Source organism: Helianthus annuus, chromosome 17, assembly GCF_002127325.2.
Source record: "Helianthus annuus cultivar XRQ/B chromosome 17, HanXRQr2.0-SUNRISE, whole genome shotgun sequence".
Taxonomy (NCBI): Eukaryota; Viridiplantae; Streptophyta; class Magnoliopsida; order Asterales; family Asteraceae; genus Helianthus; species Helianthus annuus.
The window spans coordinates 188,175,436-188,197,859 of record NC_035449.2 but is presented as its reverse complement, the minus strand read 5'-3'; the positions used below and the strand labels follow the sequence as shown (position 1 = coordinate 188,197,859).

The following is a 22,424-nucleotide window of genomic DNA, read 5'->3' as shown; positions in this document are numbered from 1 at the left end:
TTCTTTTGATGTCCATGGTCAACAATGTTCGAACGGTCACCAACCTTGCAACAGTTTATGGATGATGTACCACATAGATCAATAATTTGATGCAAAACCCCCTTGGAACTCTTTCCAAGAACCAATAGATAATCATATATATGTCTCTATCGAGCATTATTGACACTATTATCGTGTGTGTTTATACTACCTCATCAATCATACAACATCAAAGTCTATTGTCATATTAGGCAGTTTCACCCTTTAATCCATATTAGTATTCTTATTTTCGTGCTAGGAATTAGAGTTAAATGCCCGGATAGTCCCTGTGGTTTGCCATTTTTCACCTTTAGTCCCTAACTTTCTAAAATTACATCTATAGTCCCCAACTTTTCAATTTTCGTTTCCGGATAGTCCATGTGCCTAACATCAGTTAGTTTTCTTGGTTAAGAGGGTGTGAAATGACAAAAATACCCTCATCTTCTTCCTCCCCCTCTCTCTCTAAAACCCACCACCACCGCCACCACCTTCAACCCACCACCACCGCCACCGTATTTATTTTAGGTTTAACTGAATCACAGTGAGAATTCCTAATTATCTGATTGTGTGATTTCTGAATTCCTAATAATTGAAATGTCTTTAGATGAAAAGCAACAGATGAGATCGAAAGAATCACACCTTGTGGCATCTCACAGAGGATCCAACCCTCCACACACGGATACACTTTCCGTCAAGTTACCGTCGTCGGAATCAAAACCCAATCGGATTCCATATTCCACCCTGTTCTGTTCCCTTAATATTCCAATTTATTTCCAATATTCCATATCAAAACATATCATTTTCACTAGTAACCGTCCGATTGGGGAATAACTCCATAGATCACTCACTCGGGTATCAAATTTCATTTCAATTCTATTTGATTATAATTTCCGAAACAGATGAATTTTGATCAGTTTTTCTAACATGAATGGAATCCTAGGGTTTGTTTGACTGATTAGTGATGAAAATGATGTAATCGGTCAATTAACAGATTACAAAAATGGTGGTGTGGTGGAGGTAGGAGATGGAGAAGAAAAGAGTAGATGAAAGTGTGCAGGTACCAGCTCCAATAAGAGTACCTAGATAGGGGGAAATGGATAATTATCAACAGAATGATTGATTTTTTTTATAGATATTGAAAATTTTTTTGTGGGAAGGCATGTTGTTTATTACGTCTGTGGTTGTTGCGGACTGGTCTGTCTTTTGCTTTTGTATTACAGTGAAGGGTGGGGGTGGGGTGGGTGGAAAGTGACTGTGGAGGTGGTGGTGGGTTTTAGAGAAAGAGGGGAGGAAGAAGATGAGGGTATTTTTGTCATTTCACACCCTTTTAACCAAGAAAACTAACTGATGTTAGGCACAAGGACTATCCGGGAACGAAAATTGAAAAGTTGGGGACTATAGCTGTAATTTTAGAAAGTTAGGGACTAAGGTGAAAAAATGGCAAACCACAGGGACTATCCGGGCATTTAACTCGAATTATAATTACCCATTCCATATGACTTTAGGGTAGCGTTTGGTATGAAGGAATGGAAGGTGAAATGGAATGGATTATTCTGATGGAATAAAAAGAAACATGTTTGGTTATAATGTGGTAATGGAATGGAGCATTCCAAAGGAATGTAACTCCTTCCAAATATAATAATTTCCATTCCTTAGTATGTAGGTATTTTTTTTCCATTCCTTCAAGGAATGGAAAGAAATATGTTATTATTATTATTATTATTATTATTATTATTATTATTATTATTATTATTATTATACTTTTATATGTATTTATATTTATATTTATATTTATATTTATTAATATTCATACTAATATTAATATATATCAAACATCTATTATTAATTTTTTATCATTAATATATTATTATTATTATTATTATTATTGAGGCAATTATATTTTTGTCGTTTTTAATACAGTTGTGTTTCGTTACTTCATCTTTTTTTTATCAAATTGTACAAAGTAATGATTCATTCTATTCACATATGAGTAACCAAACATCACAATGGAATGGAATGATCCATTTCATTCTATTGTCCATTCCATTACCTCGTCCATTTCATTCTCTTATCTATTTCATTACCCCATACAAAACAGACCCTAGATATGTTTTACCTCTTCTTTATAAACCTGTCAAACTTCATTTAACCTAGTTTACCATATCCATACCAAGTCATCCACAAATATGTTTAGTTTATAGCCAACATAAACTTGACACTTTATTTGAACAACCTAGAATCACCTCCAATATACCGAGGGTGATCAAAAACAAAGTCTAAACATCCACCATACTAAAGCATAACTTGGATACCTTCCATCAGTTAAATCGGTGTATAAAATCAAAATGCAATTACCGTAACATAAACCTTACCTTTACTATGTATGAATTTTGGCTTGAATCAACTGACAGAGTTGTGGCTTAATCGCGAGGAACACAGTTGAGAATGTGTGTTTGTGTTGAAATGTTTTGATTTAGGGTTTTTATAACTATACAGGGGTTATAAGGGGTGAGCCGTGAGTCCATGTAGACGCGCCAGGTCACATTATTTTGACACGTAGGATTAAAAACAAACAGAGTTAGTGATTATTTAACAAAGGGGTGATACAGCAACCTAAATGTTAAGGAGATGGTGGGAGCCAAAGTAAAAGTTGGGAGTGTCATCGCCAAAATTGATTAGTTAGGGGTGATAAAATCCATTTCCCTTGATTAAATTAGTTTAAACATTGCCAAGTGGTGATTCAACATACACCTCTGGGTCGGTTGACACTTGCATCGACCTTATGTATTTATCAGTAAAAATTTCTAACATATATTAATAATGTTCTAGTCAACACACATGGTAGATGTTGAATAGCTTAGGTGTTAAGTTGAAAAAGAAGAAAAAAAGCAGAAAAAGAGAGAATGAAATAACAGTTGAAGAAGGAGAAGCCATATAATGAAAAAATATGGCACAAGAAACAAACAGGCACAATTCCTGCTGATCAATGATACCAAACAATACAAAAAAAAAAAAAAAACTAACCCTCGGGACCAACAATTAACTCTATACCCCTGAACAACAACAATAACAGCCGCCCAATAAACCACTACACTTAACAAAATTTTCATTCAATCTTCTTCTAATAAGCCGAAACAAAAAATTTGGAAAAGAATGCCTCCTCCTATTATCCTCCCCCTCCTAATCCCAACCCAAAACTGCTGCAAAACCTCTCAAAGAACCATTGCAACTTTCTCATGGGAAATCACTGAAGACGAATGAGCAATTAGGGGCTCATAGTGATCAGCCCCTGCTCCACACCAACCTATAATAATAATATCAATTGTATCACATATGAGTAACCCATCTATATCTTAAATGAATTAATTAACCAACCTATAAATGTTAATGTACTACTGAGATAGATAAATTAACCAACCTGTTCCTTTCATGAACAGAAAGAATGGCGGTCCACAAATTTCACTCCTTGGACGATGCGGAAGGAAAAACACACAATTATCTTCGTCGACCATCGCATCTGATCCGTGCGCCTGCAGCTGTAAATCCACACACACATATGTTAACGTTACTTACCGATCCATTTTCATTAAATGCTGGAAAAAGAAATGAAAGCATACCACATAGATTTCTCTTTTGAATTCAGTAGCAATACATTCGATTGCTATATCATCTCCAAAAGCTGCAGCATGGCCTTCTCTGTTCTCATCCACAGTCAATAAACCTTCCTCTGTGTACTGCAAAGTTATGATGTTATACTCATCATCTGGAGACCCAGATATCAACATGTACTTGCCCCAGGTTTCACCATTCTCCACAGCAATACATCTCTCTTTATAAATAGACTCTGCAGCCAATTCTCTGTATTACCAACAACAAATCACCATCATTTTTCATACATAAACAATAGATCTGAAACCAATACAGTAGATCTAAAAGTTTTATACCTCTGCATACCGAGACTAACGAGCTCATCGATCGCTGAATCAAGACTCTGTCGATCTACTTTCTTGGCGAGTAATTTGACTTCTTGAACAACATGAATCCCCCAACCAGATCTCAGATCTGGAGCATACATATGTCTAATCGCCGCATCGACATCTTCTCTATCAGATCCAAGATCTTCAAGAAACCGTCGCACCGCCCTCCGTCGTAGATCTGTAGCGTTGATCTCCTTCAGATTCATCGCCTTTTGAGACGCGGTGAACAAGCAGTTTCCGTCGGCCTCGACATCTCCACCGTGGCTAAGCCGGAACACCACCGCCTGTTCTTGATTCTTCCAGAGGACTCCTTTGGTGTGGAGGCGTTGTAGGTGTCGTTTCTGTTGGTCTTCGAGTCCTGACACGTCATCCCATGTGGTGGTGAGGATCTGGTCGGAGAGATCGACGGCGGTGATGGGTGATGGGGCGGGGGCGGCGGTGGCGGTGGGGTCTTTCCATGGGATAACCGGAGACGACGTCGTAGAATCACATATAAGTTTCCCCATGGTAGGTGAATTTGACGAAGAGATTAAGGAAATCTTTGAATAACAGGAGGTGTGAATTCGCCTAATTTGAGATGAGCGGAGGAATTGCAGAGAAAGAAGAGGGATGGATGGGAGGTGAGAGAGAGAGAGAGAGAGATTAGGGTTAACGGATAGATCGACGACGCGGGAGGGTTAGGACACGTGGCTATATCTGCCAATTTTACCGTTCGGGGGTGTTTGCTAATGTGCGCTGGGTAAACAAGTGGACGTTTTTTTCAGTTTCGCTTACGTGCCGTCTTTCTATTGGTTGGTTGGAATGGGTGGGTAGGTGTGTGCTGTGGCGGGATGATATGCGTTTCGTTTTTTTGGAATATTCCTTACACGGTGACAATTGTGTCATTTTGACCCTGGTCAATCTTAGATGTGTTTAAGCCTCAAGAGATCTGATGTTCACTACAAAAGTGTTTTGTGTACAAAAGTTATTCTTTTTTAATATGGGGTAGAAAAAATTTCTATCATGGATATATTAAACTAATAATTAAGATTGACTTTATAGTAAATTTAATTAATATATGTGGTACTAATTAATATATAAATTTAGTTTAGAGTAAGCTGCAATTTTACCCCCTGAGGTTAGGGGTCATTGGCATGTCTACCCCTTAAGGAAATAATTGCAATTTTACCCCGCACTGTTTGCTCTTATGTTGCAACATTACCTCCCGACGTCAAAGTCAATGTTATCTTTAAACGGTCAAAGGGCATAAAGGTAATTTCACCCTTTGGATCTTTATAATTTCTCTGTACTTCTCTTCCACCATCATTCTTACCCCCTAAGCTTCACTCACTCTACTTCTTCTTCACCCACCAACGATCCAGCTCCACCTCCACCTCCATTGCTCCGGCGACACAACGTCAATACCCACCGGCTTCCACTCCAGCTACGGCGACCACAACGTCAACACCCACCGGCTTCCACTCCACAATGAGTGAATCGCAGAACCCCATGCTTCCACCTCCACTTCCGGCGACCACAACGGCGTCCACTCCAGCTCCGCCGATGCACCTGGCTGCCGGCGACAACCACCAATCCTCCCTGTTGTCTCTGATTTCAGGTATAAACATCGATCTTTCTGAACAAGTAAAAAACAGGGGGTTATTGAAACATCGATCTTTTTGTGTTTGCAGTGGACATGAGGATTCGGTGGTCAGTCCGATCGATTGTGGTGTTCGTGGTGGTGAAAATGTGGGGCCGCCCTTTCCTGCACTTCCAGTTTCCCCCGCAGCAGGAAATGGTTGTGTAGTTGATGTTTTATATATTAGGATCTTTTGGTTAAATATATTAGGATCTTTTGGTTTAATACTGATCTAATTGTATATATATTAGGATCTTTTTGGTTTAATATAATGTGTCTAGTTATGACCAATGTTTACAGTTACATGATCATAGTTGATGATAGTTATATGTGCAGTTACTGAACATAGTTGATGACAGTTACATGTGCAGTTGGGATGTTTGATGTTTTGATCAAAATGTGCCTAGTTATGCAGTTACATGTGCCTAGTGTGATTAATAGTCACCACATATTCTAGTGTGGTTAATAGTCAAAATGTGCAGCAGTGGTTTGCTTAATCAGTGGTTTGATACATTGTTAATAGTCATAACAGATTCTAGTGTGGTTAATAGTCACCACAGATTCTATGTGTGGTTAATCAGTGGTTTGATACATTGTTGGTAATGTGTTATTGATAAGCCTTTTTTATACTCTGATGATGGTATATTGGTGTTCTTGATACAGGTTAGGATCAAAATGTGCCTAGTTATGATACAGGTTAGGATCAATATGATGGTATATGATGATGATACAGGTTAGGATCAAAATGTGCCTAGTTATGACAGGTTAGGATCATAGTTGTGATGTTTGATGTTTTGATACATGTGCAGTTACTGATCATAGTTGATGTTTGATATTTTGATAACAAAATTCACAGTTATGACAGTACATGATCTTTACATGATCAAAGTGTGCCTAGTTATGACAGTTACATGATCTTTCAACTCAAAATGTGCAGCAGTGAGTGTGCTTAATCAGTGAATGTGATAACAGATTCTAGTGCAACAGGAAATGGTTGTTAGTGCAGCATACCTGAATGTGTTAGTACAGCATACATGATCAGATTGTTAGTGAATGTGCAGCAGGAAATGGTTGTTAGTGTAGCATACATGAATGTGTTAGTGCAGCATACCTGAACACATTGTTAGTGCAACATACATGATCAGATATGCTTGATTTTGAACAGGTATGCTTGATTTTGAACAGGTATGCTATGCTTGATTTCAGAAATCATAATTAGGTCAGATGATTTAAGAAATAAAACAAAATCTCAGTGAATTGATTCAGAATTAGGTGTTTATATGATCAAAATCAGATTACGTGTTCAAAAATCACAGATTTTTGATTATATAATCATAGATCAGGTTTTTGATTTTGGCGGGAAGGGTTTTGGAAGTTGCAGGGGGTAATGTTGTGTATTAACACAAAGTACAGGGGGTAATAAGAAAGGACAAATTAGTAATTTACCAGTGGGGGGTAATTGTGCGACTTAACAGGAAAGTTGGGGGGTAAAATGGAAGGGTAATATAGTAATTTCAACTTAGAGTTAACAGATCTGTTATTGACTTTGACGGCCGGGGGGGGGGGGGTAATGTTGCAACATAATAGCAAACAGTGGGGGTAAAATTGCAATTATTTCCTTAGGGGGGGTAGACATGCCAATGACCCCTAACCTCAGGGGGTAAAATTGCAGTTTACACTTTAGTTTATATTTTCAAACAACAGTTTCAACATATTTAATCTCAAATATCTTAATATGTACTAGTATTAAGCCCCCGCGTTGCAGCGGTTGTTGTAAAACTGTATCAAGTAGTATCTATGTTATACCACTGTCAGCGACCACCAACACCGGAAAAGCTCGTAAAAACAAATTAAATAAAAACGAAAAAAATAACACCGAGCGAAAAACAAATGTAAAATCTTTGAATCACGAACGCTCGTTGCAGAGAAATTAAACCGAAACGTAAAACAAAGAAAAAAAATAACTAAGTCAATCTAGGACCCGCGCGTTAGTCGAACTTGTTAAACGGAGAAAAATAGATGTGTTGCGACGCGCTAGTCAAACGGGAAAAAATATATGAAAAAATGTTAAACCTCACACGCACGTTATGGTGCATTAACTCACAAAATTTATAACGAAGCGAAAAACTTGAGAAAGATGATAAGTGTGGTGGACCAAAATTGAAAATAAAAAAAGTTGGGATTAAATTGCAAAAGATGAAAAAATTTGGGTTAAAAATAAAAATACAAAAGGGTCTAAATTGCAAAATTAAAGTTATTTAATAATCTTAGATTAAGATAAGGATAAAAATAAATGATATCTATATATTAGTTATTAATATTAATATTAATATTAAAAGAAATTTATTAAATAATTATAAATAAAATTTATGAGGTTGAAGGAGAGAATGACATGTGACATTATTTTGAGTCTTTTATTATAAGTTAGATTAGATACTTAAAAAATATGGGTTTTATCGTACGACGCATACAAGATTGTCTTACAACATGCGAACTTGAAATCTCGTACGCTCGTACGATGTACAATACACTTTCACTAAAAAATATATACCATAAAGTATATAAGTTTATTCTTTTTAATGTGACATGAATCTTGGTATGTTAGTTATAGAAAACAATATTTTTAAACAACCAATCAAGTGTACATGTTAGGAACCTAACATGTTAGGAGCCTAACTTATACCAAAGCTATTGGTTTGATTTAGGGAGGGTGGGATAAAGCAAACATTTCCTCTTAGGGGTGAGTAATTTTAGGCATGACGAAGTCGAAAACAAGTTGTTATAAAACTGAAACTAGGCCTAAGTTTAGTAAATTATTTGTTTCATTTGTATACCGAAAAAAAATTATGTGGCTCGAGTCGATTGAGAAGCTTAAGTAAGATGTTAATAGCCATGTCAACACATAGAGATAAGAGCAATCCGATCATATTGTTGAACATGACTCTCTCTATCGTATATAAAACACAATGTTCACTCTAGTTCTTATATTAACAAAGAAACATTTATGTCAATGACAAATAGGGTGATTAGCAGGCAAAATGAAATAAGAAGCAAGAGCAGGGACATCAAGATACATTTGATACCTGAAATAAAATGGTAGTAGATAAAACATGATACAAGAAACAAGAATCAGTTCAGACATACTAAAGTTTGTTTAATGGAGTTAACAACCATAAACTCACATATTATGTCTTATTATGATGTTTTATAAAAATTAAAACATCTTTTGTTAGATGTCATGCACCAACTAATAAATGATTAATCATTTCCTTATAACTTTTTTAAGTATTTCAAATCCTGAACATGTAGAAATACATGTAATAATAGACAGGCCAGCAGAGAATCCAGTCAGAGACGTAGTCATAAAGTTTGACATAGTTGTCAGCTTGATCTGGTTCCTCCTTAGGGTGTGAGTTCTTGATGGTAGTACCGAACTCTAGGGTTAAGAGTTCGTATGGAGAGAGAGATAGAGGGGGACGATTTTATGATGTTATGATAGTCCAAGTTGTGTAACCTTTAACCTCTCTAATTATCGCCTTATATATACACCCAAGAGGAAACCTAATTGGTTAATAAAGGTAATATGATCCATCAACAGTTACCAACTAATTATATAGTAGGTATAATATATTTTGATCTATATAATATAAATGATCACAATAGCTAATGAATTAAATATAACATAATAATTATATTTAATATTACATCAAGCACCAAATAATAAATAACTAGTCATTTCCTTATAATTTTTTTTAAGTATTTCAAATCCTGAAAATATAGGATTTTACACGTTACCCTGGACAAAAGATCTTAAATACTTAACTTAATTGTTTGTATGACAATGACTTTCAATAATGTTTGGGTGTCCTTGTATTTTGTGCCACTAAAGTTACACTAAGGGTTTGTTGATTACAAAGGTGCGTTAAACTTACTATAACGACGTGTCTAATTCATTACAAAGATGCGTTAAGCTTTCTAGTTTTGATTTTATGCACTAATGAATATAACAATGTACCTAATGTTGCACACTTTAGAAAATGAAAGACTAAAATGTGAAACATGAGAGTAGTTGAGAAAAAGAGGGGCCCATAAAAAATGTTGTGTAAACGTGTTTGATGAAAAAAAAAAAAAAACATTTACATATGTTTGGGAAAAATACACGTATATCTTAAGGCCCAGGGAAGTTTTTGGGCCAGAAGCAGAGAGTAGATGGGCCAAGATCAACACCTCAACAAGAGAAGGCGGCGTGCACGTAACTTGACAACGTTGCTGCAAAGCGAACAGGCAGCAGCCTTTCGGAGACATCAATGTGTTCCAGAGATCTACTTAACAGGGGGATGGGAGGGGAGGGGAGGGAAAATGGTGTTCCAGAGATCCACTTAACAGGGGGAGGGGAGGGAAAATGAGGTTTTTTTTGCCTGAAAATAGTCTTTCCAATTTGGAAAGACATGGAGGGGAGGGGAGGGGAGGGGAGGGGAGGGGAGGGAAGGGGAGGGATTTTTAACTCGGGAACACACCGCAAAGGCCTCCCTCCATCCATAGTACATATCGATCGATCGAACTTCCTTTTTAACGCCTCTCTTCTCTTCTTATTTTCAACCCACCCCCAAATTCCATCGATCTATCTATCATGGCAACCTTTTCTCCATCATCATCATCATCATCGTCTCTGCTTCATCAACGTACATCGATTCCTCCCAAACAATGTTATTATTCCAGAAAATTCTCTCTACAACAATCAACCAAAAGAGTCTCAGCTATTCATCTTCACGACGGTTAGTTAGTTAGTTAGTTACTCTAATTTTACATACATTCTAAGTAAGGGATTGATTTGTTCACGTGTCTGGTGTTGTAGTTTTCTCTGTGAATGTGTATGTCCCATCAAATTTTTGTTTAAAATATTTATCTTCACATCATGATTACAAACAAATAGTTTGATGATATTGTCTTTATTAAAGGACTTTTAGATATCTGACTGACAAAAGTATAGAAATAGACTGAAGAGAATGTATTACACATATCTAGGGGTGTTCAAAAAAATCCGGATCCGAAACCGAATCCGAAATATCCGAAAATCCGTATCCGAACTATCCGAAATTTCGGATATCTGAAAATTCGGATATCCGAAAACCGGATAATCCGAATCCGAAGATTCGGATTCGGATATGGATTTCAAATATTACGGATAATCCGATTATCTGATATCCGAACACTAATTATTTTTTTTTATAGATATATATAGTATATGAGCATTATATTTAGTTTGAAGTATTGTAAAAAATAGTAAAAAAATAGTAAATAATTGTATTCGTGTGAATTTATGATTGTTTTTAGTTTAAATGTTGGAAATTTAGAAAATCGAATATAAGTTTAGTTTTAATCTATACACGAAACGGATTCTTTGATTTTTTTTTTTTTTATAAATTCGGATAACCGTTTGGATATCCGAATCCGTATCCGAAATTTCTGATATCCGAAAATCGGATATTCGAATTTTCGGATACGGATTCGGATATCAATATTCACTATCCGAAATTTTCGGATACTCGAAAACCGGATAATCCGATCTTGAACACCCCTACACATATCACTTCTTGTATATGAATATGTTACATTTAAAGCTTCATAGCTATTGTTTGTTAGTTTCTTTTTTCGCAATCATATTTTACATCTATCATGAACATGAACCGAACTTGTGGTTTTTCAAGGGATATAACTGTCCCTAATGAAAAAAGTTAAATACTTGGGTGGTTTCTACATACAGTCTATCATTTATTAGAAATTTAAATCTATCAACATATAGATTATATATGTGTGTGCGCGCGCGCCTGCATGTCATTTAAGCAATTTATTTAATTTTTTTACTCAGAGTAGTTGATGATTTGTGGCTATTGTTGGCACTTGTGTGCTTATTGATTATTTATGATTAGGTGCATCAACTAAGAAAGTGTCTCCTGTCAAAGCCGACGGTCCTGCTACTATATTAAAAGACGGAATATTATCCATGCCATCTGTCACACTTCCAGAAGAAGCCATAGACGAAGAAAACTCAACTGTTAGTATAACCGTGGTTGGTGCTTCTGGTGATCTTGCAAAGAAGAAGATATTTCCTGCGCTTTTTGCGCTTTATTACGAAGGCTATCTTCCCAAGGTTTTTCTTCTTTCTTCACCATTAAGGTATTTCAACATTCTTTTCATCATGGTGTATGATTTCTGTTTTTGCCAATTGTTTATCAGCATTTCACTATATTTGGATATGCACGAAGTAAGATGAGCGATGCAGAACTTAGAACCATGGTTAGCAAGACACTTACATGCAGAATCGATCAAAGGTGAAGCGGTTCCATTTTTTACATGTTTATTTGCTTTCATGTCATTTGTTCAAAAAGACTTTAAGCTTTTTTAAGGGTGTTTGTTGGGTACGGTGGATCGTGCTGAACTTTTGAACGACATTTTATAGGGAGAATTGTGGTGAAAAGATGGATCGGTTTCTTGAAAGATGTTTTTACCACCCGGGTCAATATGACTCTCAACAAAACTTCTTGGAGCTAGACAAAAAGCTCAAGGAGCATGAGGTAACATATTTTAGTTAAATGATTAGCTACTAGTATTAAGCCCCTGCGTTGCAGCGCTTGTTATAAAACAGTGTTAAGTAGTAGCGATACTATACCATTGTCAGCGACCACCAACACCGGAAAAGCTCGTAAAAACAAAATAAACAAAAAGGGGGAAAAAATAACGCCGAGCGAAAAGCAGACGTAAAAACATTGAATCACGCACGCTCGTTGCTGTGAAATTAAATCAAAACATAAAACATAGAAAAAAATGACTAAGTCCATCCAGGACCCGCGTGTTGGACGAACTTGTCAAATGCAGAAAAATAGATGTGACGCGACGAGCCAATCAGACGGGAAAAAATATACGAAAAAATGTTGAACCCCACACGCACGTTGCGGTGCGTTAACTCACACAATTTAGAACGAAACGAAAAACTTGGGAAAGATGAAAAGTATGGTGGACCAAAATTGAAAATAAAAAAAAAGTTGAGATTAAATTGTAAAAGATGAAAAACTTTGGGTTAAAAGAAAAAAACAAGGGGTCCAAATTGCGAAATTGAAGTTATTTATTAATTTTAGATAAAGATAAGGATAAAAATAAGTGATATCTATATATTGTCTATTAATTAATATTAGTATTAAAAAAAATTTATTAAACAAATAAAAATAAAATTTATGAGGTTGAAGAAGAGAATGACATGTGGCATTATTTGGAGTCTTTTATTATAAGTTTGATCATATGCAAGATTTTAGTTTTACAAAGATTAATTTTGATGTAGGATGGAAGGGTGGCAAACCGTCTTTTTTATCTGTCAATTCCACCAAATATATTCATAGATGCGGTTAAATGCGCGAGTACATCTGCATCTGCTGCAAACGGATGGACAAGAGTAATTGTAGAAAAGCCCTTCGGCAGGGATTCGGAATCTTCTGCTGCATTAACAAGGTCCCTCAAGCAATACTTGGACGAAGACCAAATTTTCAGGTAGGTTTTAGTTATGAGTAAACTGCCATTTTGGTCCCTGAGATTTGGTCACTTTTGCCACTTTATTCCAAAACTTAAACCTTTTAAATCTGGGTCCATGTGGTTTCACTTTTATTGCCATTTTGGTCCAAAAATGAAATCAACTGATATTTGGCTAATAAAATCCTGTTATTTTGTCCTTTTCCTCAGGGGCAAAATGGTCAAATATCAGCTGATTTCATTAATTTAATTAATAATGTGTTATAATAAAATTATATTGACCGTTTTGACCCTGAGGAAAAGGACAAAATAACATGATTTTATTAGCCAAATATCAGCTAATTTCATTTTTGGACCAAAATGGCAATAAAAGTGAAACCACAGGGACCCAAATTTAAAAACTTTGAGTTTTGGCAGTTTACTCTTTAGTTATTTTTTATTTTATTTTTTACGAAGAAACAGAAACAAGACATTAGTGTAACATAATTTGTTATTGTATTGCAGGATAGATCATTATCTTGGGAAAGAACTAGTCGAGAATCTTTCGGTTCTTCGTTTTTCTAACCTTATTTTCGAACCCTTATGGTCAAGACAATACATAAGGAATGTGCAATTCATATTCGCTGAGGATTTTGGTACTGAAGGACGAGGAGGGTAAGCATCCATTCCCCTCAATTTTTATTAGGAAAAATTACAAGTTTTGTCCTTTATCTTTATACCACTTTTCAGGCGGTGTCCTTTACTAGGTATTTTGTTGCAAGTTTAGTCCTTTACACCTAACCCAGTTAAAAAACCCTGTTAATTGTTGACATCCGGTGTCCTTTATTAGGTATTTTGTTGCAAGTTTAGTCCTTTACGTAGGTATTTTGTTGTAAGTTTAGTCCTTTACACCCAACAATTAACAGGGTTTTTTAATGTAAAGGACTGAACTTGCAACAAAATACCTAGTAAAGGACACCGCCTGTCAACATTCGTTAAAAAGGACACCGCCTGAAAAGTGGTATAAAGATAAAGGACAAAACTTGTAATTTTTCCTTTTTATTATAGCGAAGTCATATTTGTATTCTCGGGAAATATATGTGTTTACCTTGTATATTTTCATTCGTTTTTAGATACTTTGACAACTATGGAATAATTAGAGACATTATGCAAAACCATCTGCTTCAGATATTGGCCCTTTTTGCTATGGAAACTCCCGTCAGTTTGGATGCAGAAGATATCAGAAACGAAAAGGTTTTATTTTGTGTTTTAGCAAGAACGATGACGTATCTGCAACAATAAGCTATGAAACATTCCCGTTAAAATCGAGTAAATTATGATTTTGGCCCCTGTGGTTATATCACTTTTACCATATTAGCCTAAAATAGAATTTTTTAACATCTGTGCCCCTATGGTCTCTATAACTAACTATTTTGGCCCCTGAGTCTAACTCAACCCATTACCCTGAGTCTAACCACAGGGGCCAAAATCGTAATGGATTGAGTTAGACTCAGGGGCCAAAATAGTTAGTTATAGAGACCATGGGGGCACAGATGTTAAAAAAAATTTATTTTGGGCTAATAGGGTAAAAGTGATATAACCACAGGGGCCAAAATCGTAATTTACTCCGTTAAAATCATATCTTTATGTATATCTTTGCAATTTTTTTTGATGTTTTTGCAGGTCAAAGTTCTACGTTCTATGAGGCCCTTACGGGTTGAAGATGTGGTAACAGGACAATATAAGAGTCACACAAGAGGGGGTGTTAAGTACCCTGCTTATACTGATGACAAAACCGTACCAAATGACAGTTTAACGCCGACGTTTGCTGCTGCTGCTCTTTTTATTGATAATGCGAGATGGGATGGAGTACCCTTTTTGATGAAGGCTGGAAAGGCTTTGCATGATCGTAGGTTTGTAATTTAAAAATGTTGTAATGCGTTGTGTTACAAATATTAGGGGTGCAAACGAGCCGAGCCGAGCCCGAGCTCGACCAGGCTCGAGCATGAGCTCGTTTAACATATGAAAGCTCGAGCTCGAGCTCGGCTCAATTCGAGCTTTATTTCTAAAGCTCAAGCTCGGCTCGAAGGTAATTTTTCAAGCTCGAGCTCGGCTCGGGCTCGACTTGGTTAGTATTTATTAATTAATTTATATTAATTTTAATTATTATTATACATATAATTTAGTTATTTTTTATATTTATATAAATGGTAATTTTAATTATAAAATATATGTTAATAAATATGTTAATAAAAAAATATATAAACAGAAAGCTCGTTTAGGCTCGCGAGCCGGCTCGAGCTCGATAAGCGAAGCTCGGGCTCAGCCTCGTTTACTAAATGAGCTTGTTTTTAGGCTCGGGCTGTAGCTCAAGCTCATTTAAGCTCGGCTCGTTCGAGCTTTTTTTCGAGCCGAGCTCGAGTAGCTCGCGAGTAACTCGGCTTTACTCATTTGCACCCCTAGTTACAAATATTAAACACTTGGTATGATAATATTTTTTTTTCAGGGCTGAAATAAGAGTGCAATTCAGACACGTACCTGGTAATTTGTATAACAAGAATATCGGGACGGATCTTGATGAAGCAACAAATGAGCTTGTTATTCGAGTGCAGCCTGATGAAGCTATATATCTCAAAATCAATAACAAAGTCCCCGGTTTGGGGATGAGATTGGACAGAAGTAACCTTAATCTTCTCTATGCAGCAAGGTCATCTTTTTATTTTCTCGCTTTTCATAACGTAGATTACAAAAAATGGTTCTTATGGTATGACCAAAATTTTAAAAACGCTACCTACAATTCGTATTTTACGAAAATACTCATTGCTTGGTATTCAGGCGCTGTTTGTTTACCTCTTAATGGTTCAGACCTCTTACTGGTTCAGCACTTAATGGTTCAGGCTGTTTGTTTCACGAGCAGATGTCTGAATGGTACAGACATTTGCCTTTGAATGGTTAAGACTTATACAGAGTCTGAATGGTTAAGACCTCTAATCTGAATTGGTCAGACATTTGCCTCTGAACGGTTAAGCATTATACATGCTCTTAATGGTTCAGACCTCTCTTACTGGTTCAACACTTAATGGTTCAGACCTCTTACTTGTTCAGCACTTAATGGTTCAGACTGTTTGTTTCACGAGCAAATGTCTGAATGGTACAGACATTTGCCTCTGAATGGTTAAGACTTATACAGAGTCTGAATGGTTAAGACCTCTAATCTGAACTGGTCAGACATTTGCCTCTGAACGGTTAAGCATTATACAGGCTGTTAATGGTTCAGACCTCTTACTGGTTCAGCACTTAATCATTCAGATGTTGCCAAACACCCCCTCAGTTTCTTAATAACTTGGAGAAATGAGAGTGAAGCTAAATTTTGAGTTTTATTATCGAAACAGGTACGCTAAGGAGATTCCGGATGCATATGAAAGACTTCTTCTAGATGCAATTGAAGGAGAAAGACGACTTTTCATACGTAGTGATGAATTAGATGCAGCTTGGTCACTATTCACTCCTGTGCTAAAAGAGCTTGAAGAAAAGAAAGTTTTACCCGAATATTACCCGTATGGCAGCCGGGGACCAGTTGGGTCCCACTATCTTGCTGCTAGATACAAGGTTCGATGGGGTGATGTTGGTTCAGAGCAGTAATCAAGACAAGCACTAGCAATCAAGAACACGGATTAATCATTCATATATGTTTAATTATGAACGAGAAATGGGAGCAATTACACATATTCTGGTCTGCAGCGAAAAGTCAAAGCAGATGGTCTCCATTCATGAAATTGACCCGGGTATTATTACAATTTATTTAAGGTATGTGAACTGGAGCGGACAAGGGGATTACACGACGTCGTTTGGTGTAACGGAAACCGCCGATGACAGCTGTTTAACTTTTGATTTCTGTTTTTTGATTAGTTTTGTACACAATTATCTCTAATCTAAATTTGTTCAATCCTACTACATGTATACATAAGTTAAAATAAACATAAGTTTAGTTTATAATTTAACAATATTTATGCCTTGTGATTTAAATTTAACTTGGGTTTAACTTATGTTAAATTTAACTTTTTACTATTGCTCAAATTGTCCAAGAGAATACTAGAGGGAGAAGGATTACACTTGAAGATAAATTCATGTTCATGTTTGTTGAATAAGTTCCAAGTGGATAGTAGCAATCAAACCATCCATAAGTAAATTCTCATCTAAATTTATGCTCTTAAAATTTTACCCAAACATCTAAATCAAATTGTGAGCCTAAAAGTTGCATCCTTAGTGTTGAAGTATAATAGTGAGTAGATTTTTTTTAAAAGTAAATTTCAAAGTTCGTCCTTTATGTATGTCATATATTACAAAGTATGTCCTTTATCTTTAATAAACTCAGAAAACATCCTTAATGTTTGAAAAACCAATCAGGTTATGTCCTTTACTCTAAACCTAGTTTGTTTTCCCAGTTAAGTCAGGTCACGTGAGAAGCACATGAGGGCATTAATGTCATTATACCTATCAATTACTGTGCCCCTAAACCCCACCATCATCTTCTCCATCTTTCAATCACCTGCACATCAACATACCCCTTCTTCTCTTTATCTAACAATCCTACCACCACCACAACCTACCTGCCGCCACCTCCCCCCACCACAACCCACCTGTCAAACCGAGTTATACCAAACCCGAATTCTGAGTTGTATGAAATCCGAACTTAAGGACGACTGTTGTTAACCCGAAATTGACCACACCACTGCCTTCACTTGCCGGCCGGACTGAAGCCGCCGGAAACGGTGTTTTACCACCACCATCATCATCATCTGTCTTCAACATCAACATCATCCACCTTCACCGCCCCCTTCTGAATAACACGAAACAGCCAAAAAAAAAAAAGAAAAACAAAAAGATTTGGGGATCTAAAGGATCTGAGATGATGAACTTAGGAGTCAAAATCTTACCGGTGTTCTTGTCGGGAAAGCGGCTCCGCCTCCTGATTAGCGTCGCAACCCACAGCCGCCGCCATGAGCAACGGCGTCGTCGCCGGTCTGAAATTGACGGAGCAGAGGGAAGAGGGTGGTTCGTCTGCTGGTGGGTGTTGTCGGAGAGGGGAGCCGGTCGGAACTCCTCACCTCTTGTCGTCTGCCAAAGGAAATTGAGAGGTAGAGGGTAAGGCAGAGGGGTGTATCATATGTATGTGTGTTTGTATGTGAAGGAAATGAGGTATCAGGATCTTACATCTGCATTTTTGTTTTGTGAGATTGGATTTAGGATAAGTTTTGAATATTTTTTTCTTTGTGTTTTGAAGATCTAGGTTTTGTTTGAAGTTTTGAAGATATAATGTGCAGTTTTGAAGATATAATGTGCAGATTATGAAGATTTGAATTTTTTATAATTTTATTTTTCTAGTATTAAGGTAAAGACCAATATACCCTCATGTGCTTCTCACGTGACCTGATTTAACTGGGAAAATAAACTAGGTTTAGGGTAAATGACATAACCTGGTTGGTTTTTCAAACATTAAGGATGTTTTCTGAGCTTATTAAAGATAAAGGACATACTTTGATATATTAGACATACATAAAGGACGAACTTTGAAATTTACTCTTTTTTTTAATTAGGTCATGTTTTTTTTACCTATAATAGTGGTTCGTATAAAATGATCTGTATCTTGGTTCATTGTTTAGAAGTGATAGCAACACTACTGAATCATGTTTGGATGCTGTTGAAACACAGAATCACCGCCGGGATAATTTGACCGCTTTCTCTGAGAGGAGGGAGAATCACACCTTGTTCTTTCTCTTGAACCTAGATCATAGGAGAAGAGAAACATGGGGATGTAGAGAAGGCCGGTAGGAGAAGAATCCCTTTCGCTACAAAAAGTGGCCGGTGGAGACCTCCTTATATAGGTGACATGGGCAACCCTAACCTCAATGGGCCAGGCCCAGTTAGAGGTTGTCTCTACAAGCCCACAACCTAGTGTAGTGTAAACTACAACGCGCTAGGCTTCGCGGGTTAGTATGCAATAATAATAAGTATTATAATAAAAGGCGATAAGTAGTGGATATGTCCGATCGTTTGGGTTAGGTCTAATACCATACCCCATCAGATGTTAATTTTAGTAATAACTTGTTTAATTATGCTAAATAAAAAATAACCTATGTTTCTATACAAGCATCTACTTTTTCATTACATTCATCGTTCTCTCTCCAACTCTTATCAATTCTCATTTTTGGTCACGAAGAGTCTATCCTTCGTGGCAAACTTAATGATATTCCTTTGCGCATGCAACGAAGAATTTGATATTGAAGTTAATTATGTAAAGAGTTAAATTGCATTTTATTCTTTATGTGTGGTTTGAGCTATTTTGTCAGTTTAGTCTAAAAGTTTCATTTTTCGCATGTGGGTCCAAAAAGTTATCACCGTTGCCATTTTAGTTCACTAGGATAACATCATCCATTTTTTCTGTTAACAAGAAGGGTAACTTGGTCAATTTATATGGTCGAATTGCCCTTCTAGTTAACAAAACTACATATAAAATGACCGAATTGCCCTTCTCGTTAACATAAAAAATTGGATGAAATTAACCCAGTGGACTAAAATGGCAACGGTGAAACCTTTTTGGACCTACATGCGAAAAATGAAACCTTTGGACTAAACTGACAAAATGGCTCAAACCACATGGACTAAAATGACATTTAACTCATGTAAAATATGACATTTACCAAAGGGTCTGTAGCCCAATAGTACCAAGGTGTTGAAATAATGGCCCTCTCCTAGAGTAGTGACTAGTGAGGGTTCACCAAGGTTCAGACCTCTTACTGGTTCAGCACTTAATGGTTCAGACTGTTTGTTTCACGAGCAGATGTCTGAATGGTACAGACATTTGCCTCTGAATGGTTAAGACTTATACAGAGTCTAAATGGTTAAGACCTCTAATCTGAATTGGTCAGACATTTGCCTCTGAACGGTTAAGCATTATACATGCTCTTAATGGTTCAGACCTCTTACTGGTTCAACATTTAATCATTTAGATGTTGCCAAACACCCCCTCAGTTTCTTAATAACTTGGAGAAATGAGAGTGAAGCTAAATTTTGAGTTTTATTATTGAAACAGGTACGCTAAGGAGATTCCGGATGCATATGAAAGACTTCTTCTAGATGCAATTGAAGGAGAAAGAAGACTTTTCATACGTAGTGATGAATTAGATGCGGCTTGGTCACTATTCACTCCTGTGCTGAAAGAGCTTGAAGAAAAGAAAGTTCTACCCGAATATTACCCGTATGGCAGCCGGGGACCAGTTGGGTCCCACTATCTTGCTGCTAGATACAAGGTTCGATGGGGTGATGTTGGTTCAGAGCAGTAATCAACACTGATTAATCATTCATATATGTTTAATTATGAACAAGAAATGGGAGCAATTACACATATTCTGGTCTGCAGCGAAAAGTCAAAGCAGATGGTCTCCGTTCATGAAATTGACCCAGGTATTATTACAATTTATTTAAAGCCTGTGAACCGGAGCGGACAAGGGGATTACACGACGTCGTTTGGTGTAACGGAAATCACCGATGACAGCTGTTTGACTTTTGATTTCTGTTTTTTGATTAGTTTTGTACACAATTATCTCTAATCTAAATTTGTTCAATCCTACTACATGTATACATAAGTTAAAATAAACATAAGTTTAGTTTATAATTTAACAATATTTATTATGCCTTATGATTTAAGCTGCTGATATCATGAGGTCGAGTTTGAAATCTTTTAGATGTAATTGGGTTTCTGATTACCTAAACTAAACAAGAATTATGCAGGAATATGGAGATAGATATCTGAAAAATGTATGTTTAGTTTATGGTTTCATTTTTCGCATGTGGGTCCAAAAATTTATCACCGTTGCCATTTTAGTCCACTAGGATAACATCATCCATTTTTTCTGTTAACAAGAAGGGTAACATGGTCATTTTATATGGCCGAATTGCTCTTCTAGTTAACAAAACTACATATAAAATGACCGAATTGCCCTTCTCGTTAACATAAAAAATGGATGAAGTTAACCTAGTGGACTAAAATGGCAACGGTGAAACCTTTTTGGACCTACATGCGAAAAATGAAACATTTGAAATAAACTGGCAAAATGGCTCAAACCACATGAACTAAAATGACATTTAACTCTTATGTAAAATATGACATTTACCAAAGGGTCTATAGCCCAATAGTACCAAGGTGTTTGAAATAGTGGCCCTTTCCCATAGTGGTGAGGGTTCAAGCCCCATGTGTAATTTGGGAGTTGTGATGATGTGTGAGTTTTTCATTAAAAGTATAAAATATTGCATTTAATAACTTAGCCATTACAAATATTTAGTTATCCATTACCTACAGATGTGCAAGATTTGTTATTTTAGGTATAAAAAAGTACTTTTCAAAAAAGTTAAAACTATTTGAAATGTATTTTTTATGTGATTGTGATCCTTTAGGTACACATTTATACATCTAGAGCCACCTAAAGTATTAGATCCTACCCAATAGCCTCGACTTAGGCCTTAAGGTGCCATTCTTATCTTCTAACTTTCTATTTTAAAATTTCGTCATTATTTTTATTTAATTTGATTAGTTATATGAACGAATAAGAACAAAGGTGTTAGAAGTTCAATCGTGTTTGTGAACATTTGTTTATTTATGTTTGTTTATATTCGTTTTTATGTTCGTTTATGTTCATTCAGGTTGGTTTGTTTATTTCTTTCATTGAAGATTTTTTTTGTATGTATTTAAATTTTCATATATTTTGATTTTGATTTTATTACTCGTTAAACTAGAAAATCCTAGTGCCATTCCATTCCTTCCTCAATCCTTTAGTTTTTTCTTCAGTTCCTCACATCGACGATTACTCGATTAGGGTTTCCTTGTTCCGCTTGTCCCTCACTCCGCCATCCTACGGCGTTGCGGCTTCAAGTATTTTTGGATAATTATGTCTAAGTACTTAAACTTGATTTATCTTTTGGATGGTTGTGTGTAATGTTAGGATTAACAATGTTGTTTTTATTATTTAAGCTAGCATGTGTTCGTTTGTGTTCGCTTACTTCATTTGTGTTCGTATGTGTCCATCTAGAAAGTAATGAACGAATACGGACAAATCCATTTCCTTAAATGAACAAACACAATGCACCGTTTGTGAACAAGTTCGATGCTTAACGAACGAACACGAACAAGGCTTCGACTGGTTCATTTACAACCCTACCCGATAGCATAATAATCATAGATTTATACTTGATTTCTTTTATAATGATGAAAAAGAACGAAAAATAGAGAAACGTATAAGTGAAATTAAGTGTTA

The 22,424-nt window shown here is 36.2% G+C and overlaps 2 protein-coding genes across 2 annotated transcripts; one reads left to right on the top strand and one right to left on the bottom strand.

Moving 5' to 3' along the window:
• Positions 1-2,906: 2,906 nt before the first annotated feature.
• On the bottom strand, positions 2,907-4,666 carry LOC110926344. Its single transcript, XM_022170087.2, has 4 exons — positions 3,963-4,666; positions 3,636-3,876; positions 3,437-3,554; positions 2,907-3,322 (listed from the first exon to the last, which is right to left on the bottom strand). The coding sequence occupies exons 1-4, from the start codon at positions 4,499-4,501 to the stop codon at positions 3,231-3,233; spliced, it is 990 nt and encodes a 329-aa protein (XP_022025779.1). The 5' UTR covers positions 4,502-4,666; the 3' UTR covers positions 2,907-3,230.
• Positions 4,667-10,077: 5,411 nt separating this feature from the next.
• On the top strand, positions 10,078-17,139 carry LOC110926343 (glucose-6-phosphate 1-dehydrogenase, chloroplastic). Its single transcript, XM_022170086.2, has 10 exons — positions 10,078-10,388; positions 11,544-11,764; positions 11,851-11,945; positions 12,074-12,188; positions 12,950-13,155; positions 13,639-13,788; positions 14,247-14,367; positions 14,797-15,026; positions 15,620-15,820; positions 16,506-17,139. The coding sequence occupies exons 1-10, from the start codon at positions 10,244-10,246 to the stop codon at positions 16,753-16,755; spliced, it is 1,734 nt and encodes a 577-aa protein (XP_022025778.1). The 5' UTR covers positions 10,078-10,243; the 3' UTR covers positions 16,756-17,139.
• The last annotated feature ends 5,285 nt before the right edge of the window (positions 17,140-22,424 follow it).

Coding starts and splice junctions, on each gene's coding strand:
- LOC110926344 (XM_022170087.2), bottom strand. CDS start 4,501: ATGGGGAAACTTATATGTGATTCTACGACGTCGTCTCCGGTTATCCCA. Junction 3,555..3,635: donor TCAAAAGAGAAATCTATGTG/GTATGCTTTCAT, acceptor GTGGATTTACAG/CTGCAGGCGCACGGATCAGA. Junction 3,323..3,436: donor TCTGTTCATGAAAGGAACAG/GTTGGTTAATTT, acceptor TTATTATTATAG/GTTGGTGTGGAGCAGGGGCT.
- LOC110926343 (XM_022170086.2), top strand. CDS start 10,244: ATGGCAACCTTTTCTCCATCATCATCATCATCATCGTCTCTGCTTCAT. Junction 11,765..11,850: donor ACGAAGGCTATCTTCCCAAG/GTTTTTCTTCTT, acceptor ATTGTTTATCAG/CATTTCACTATATTTGGATA. Junction 12,189..12,949: donor AAAAGCTCAAGGAGCATGAG/GTAACATATTTT, acceptor ATTTTGATGTAG/GATGGAAGGGTGGCAAACCG.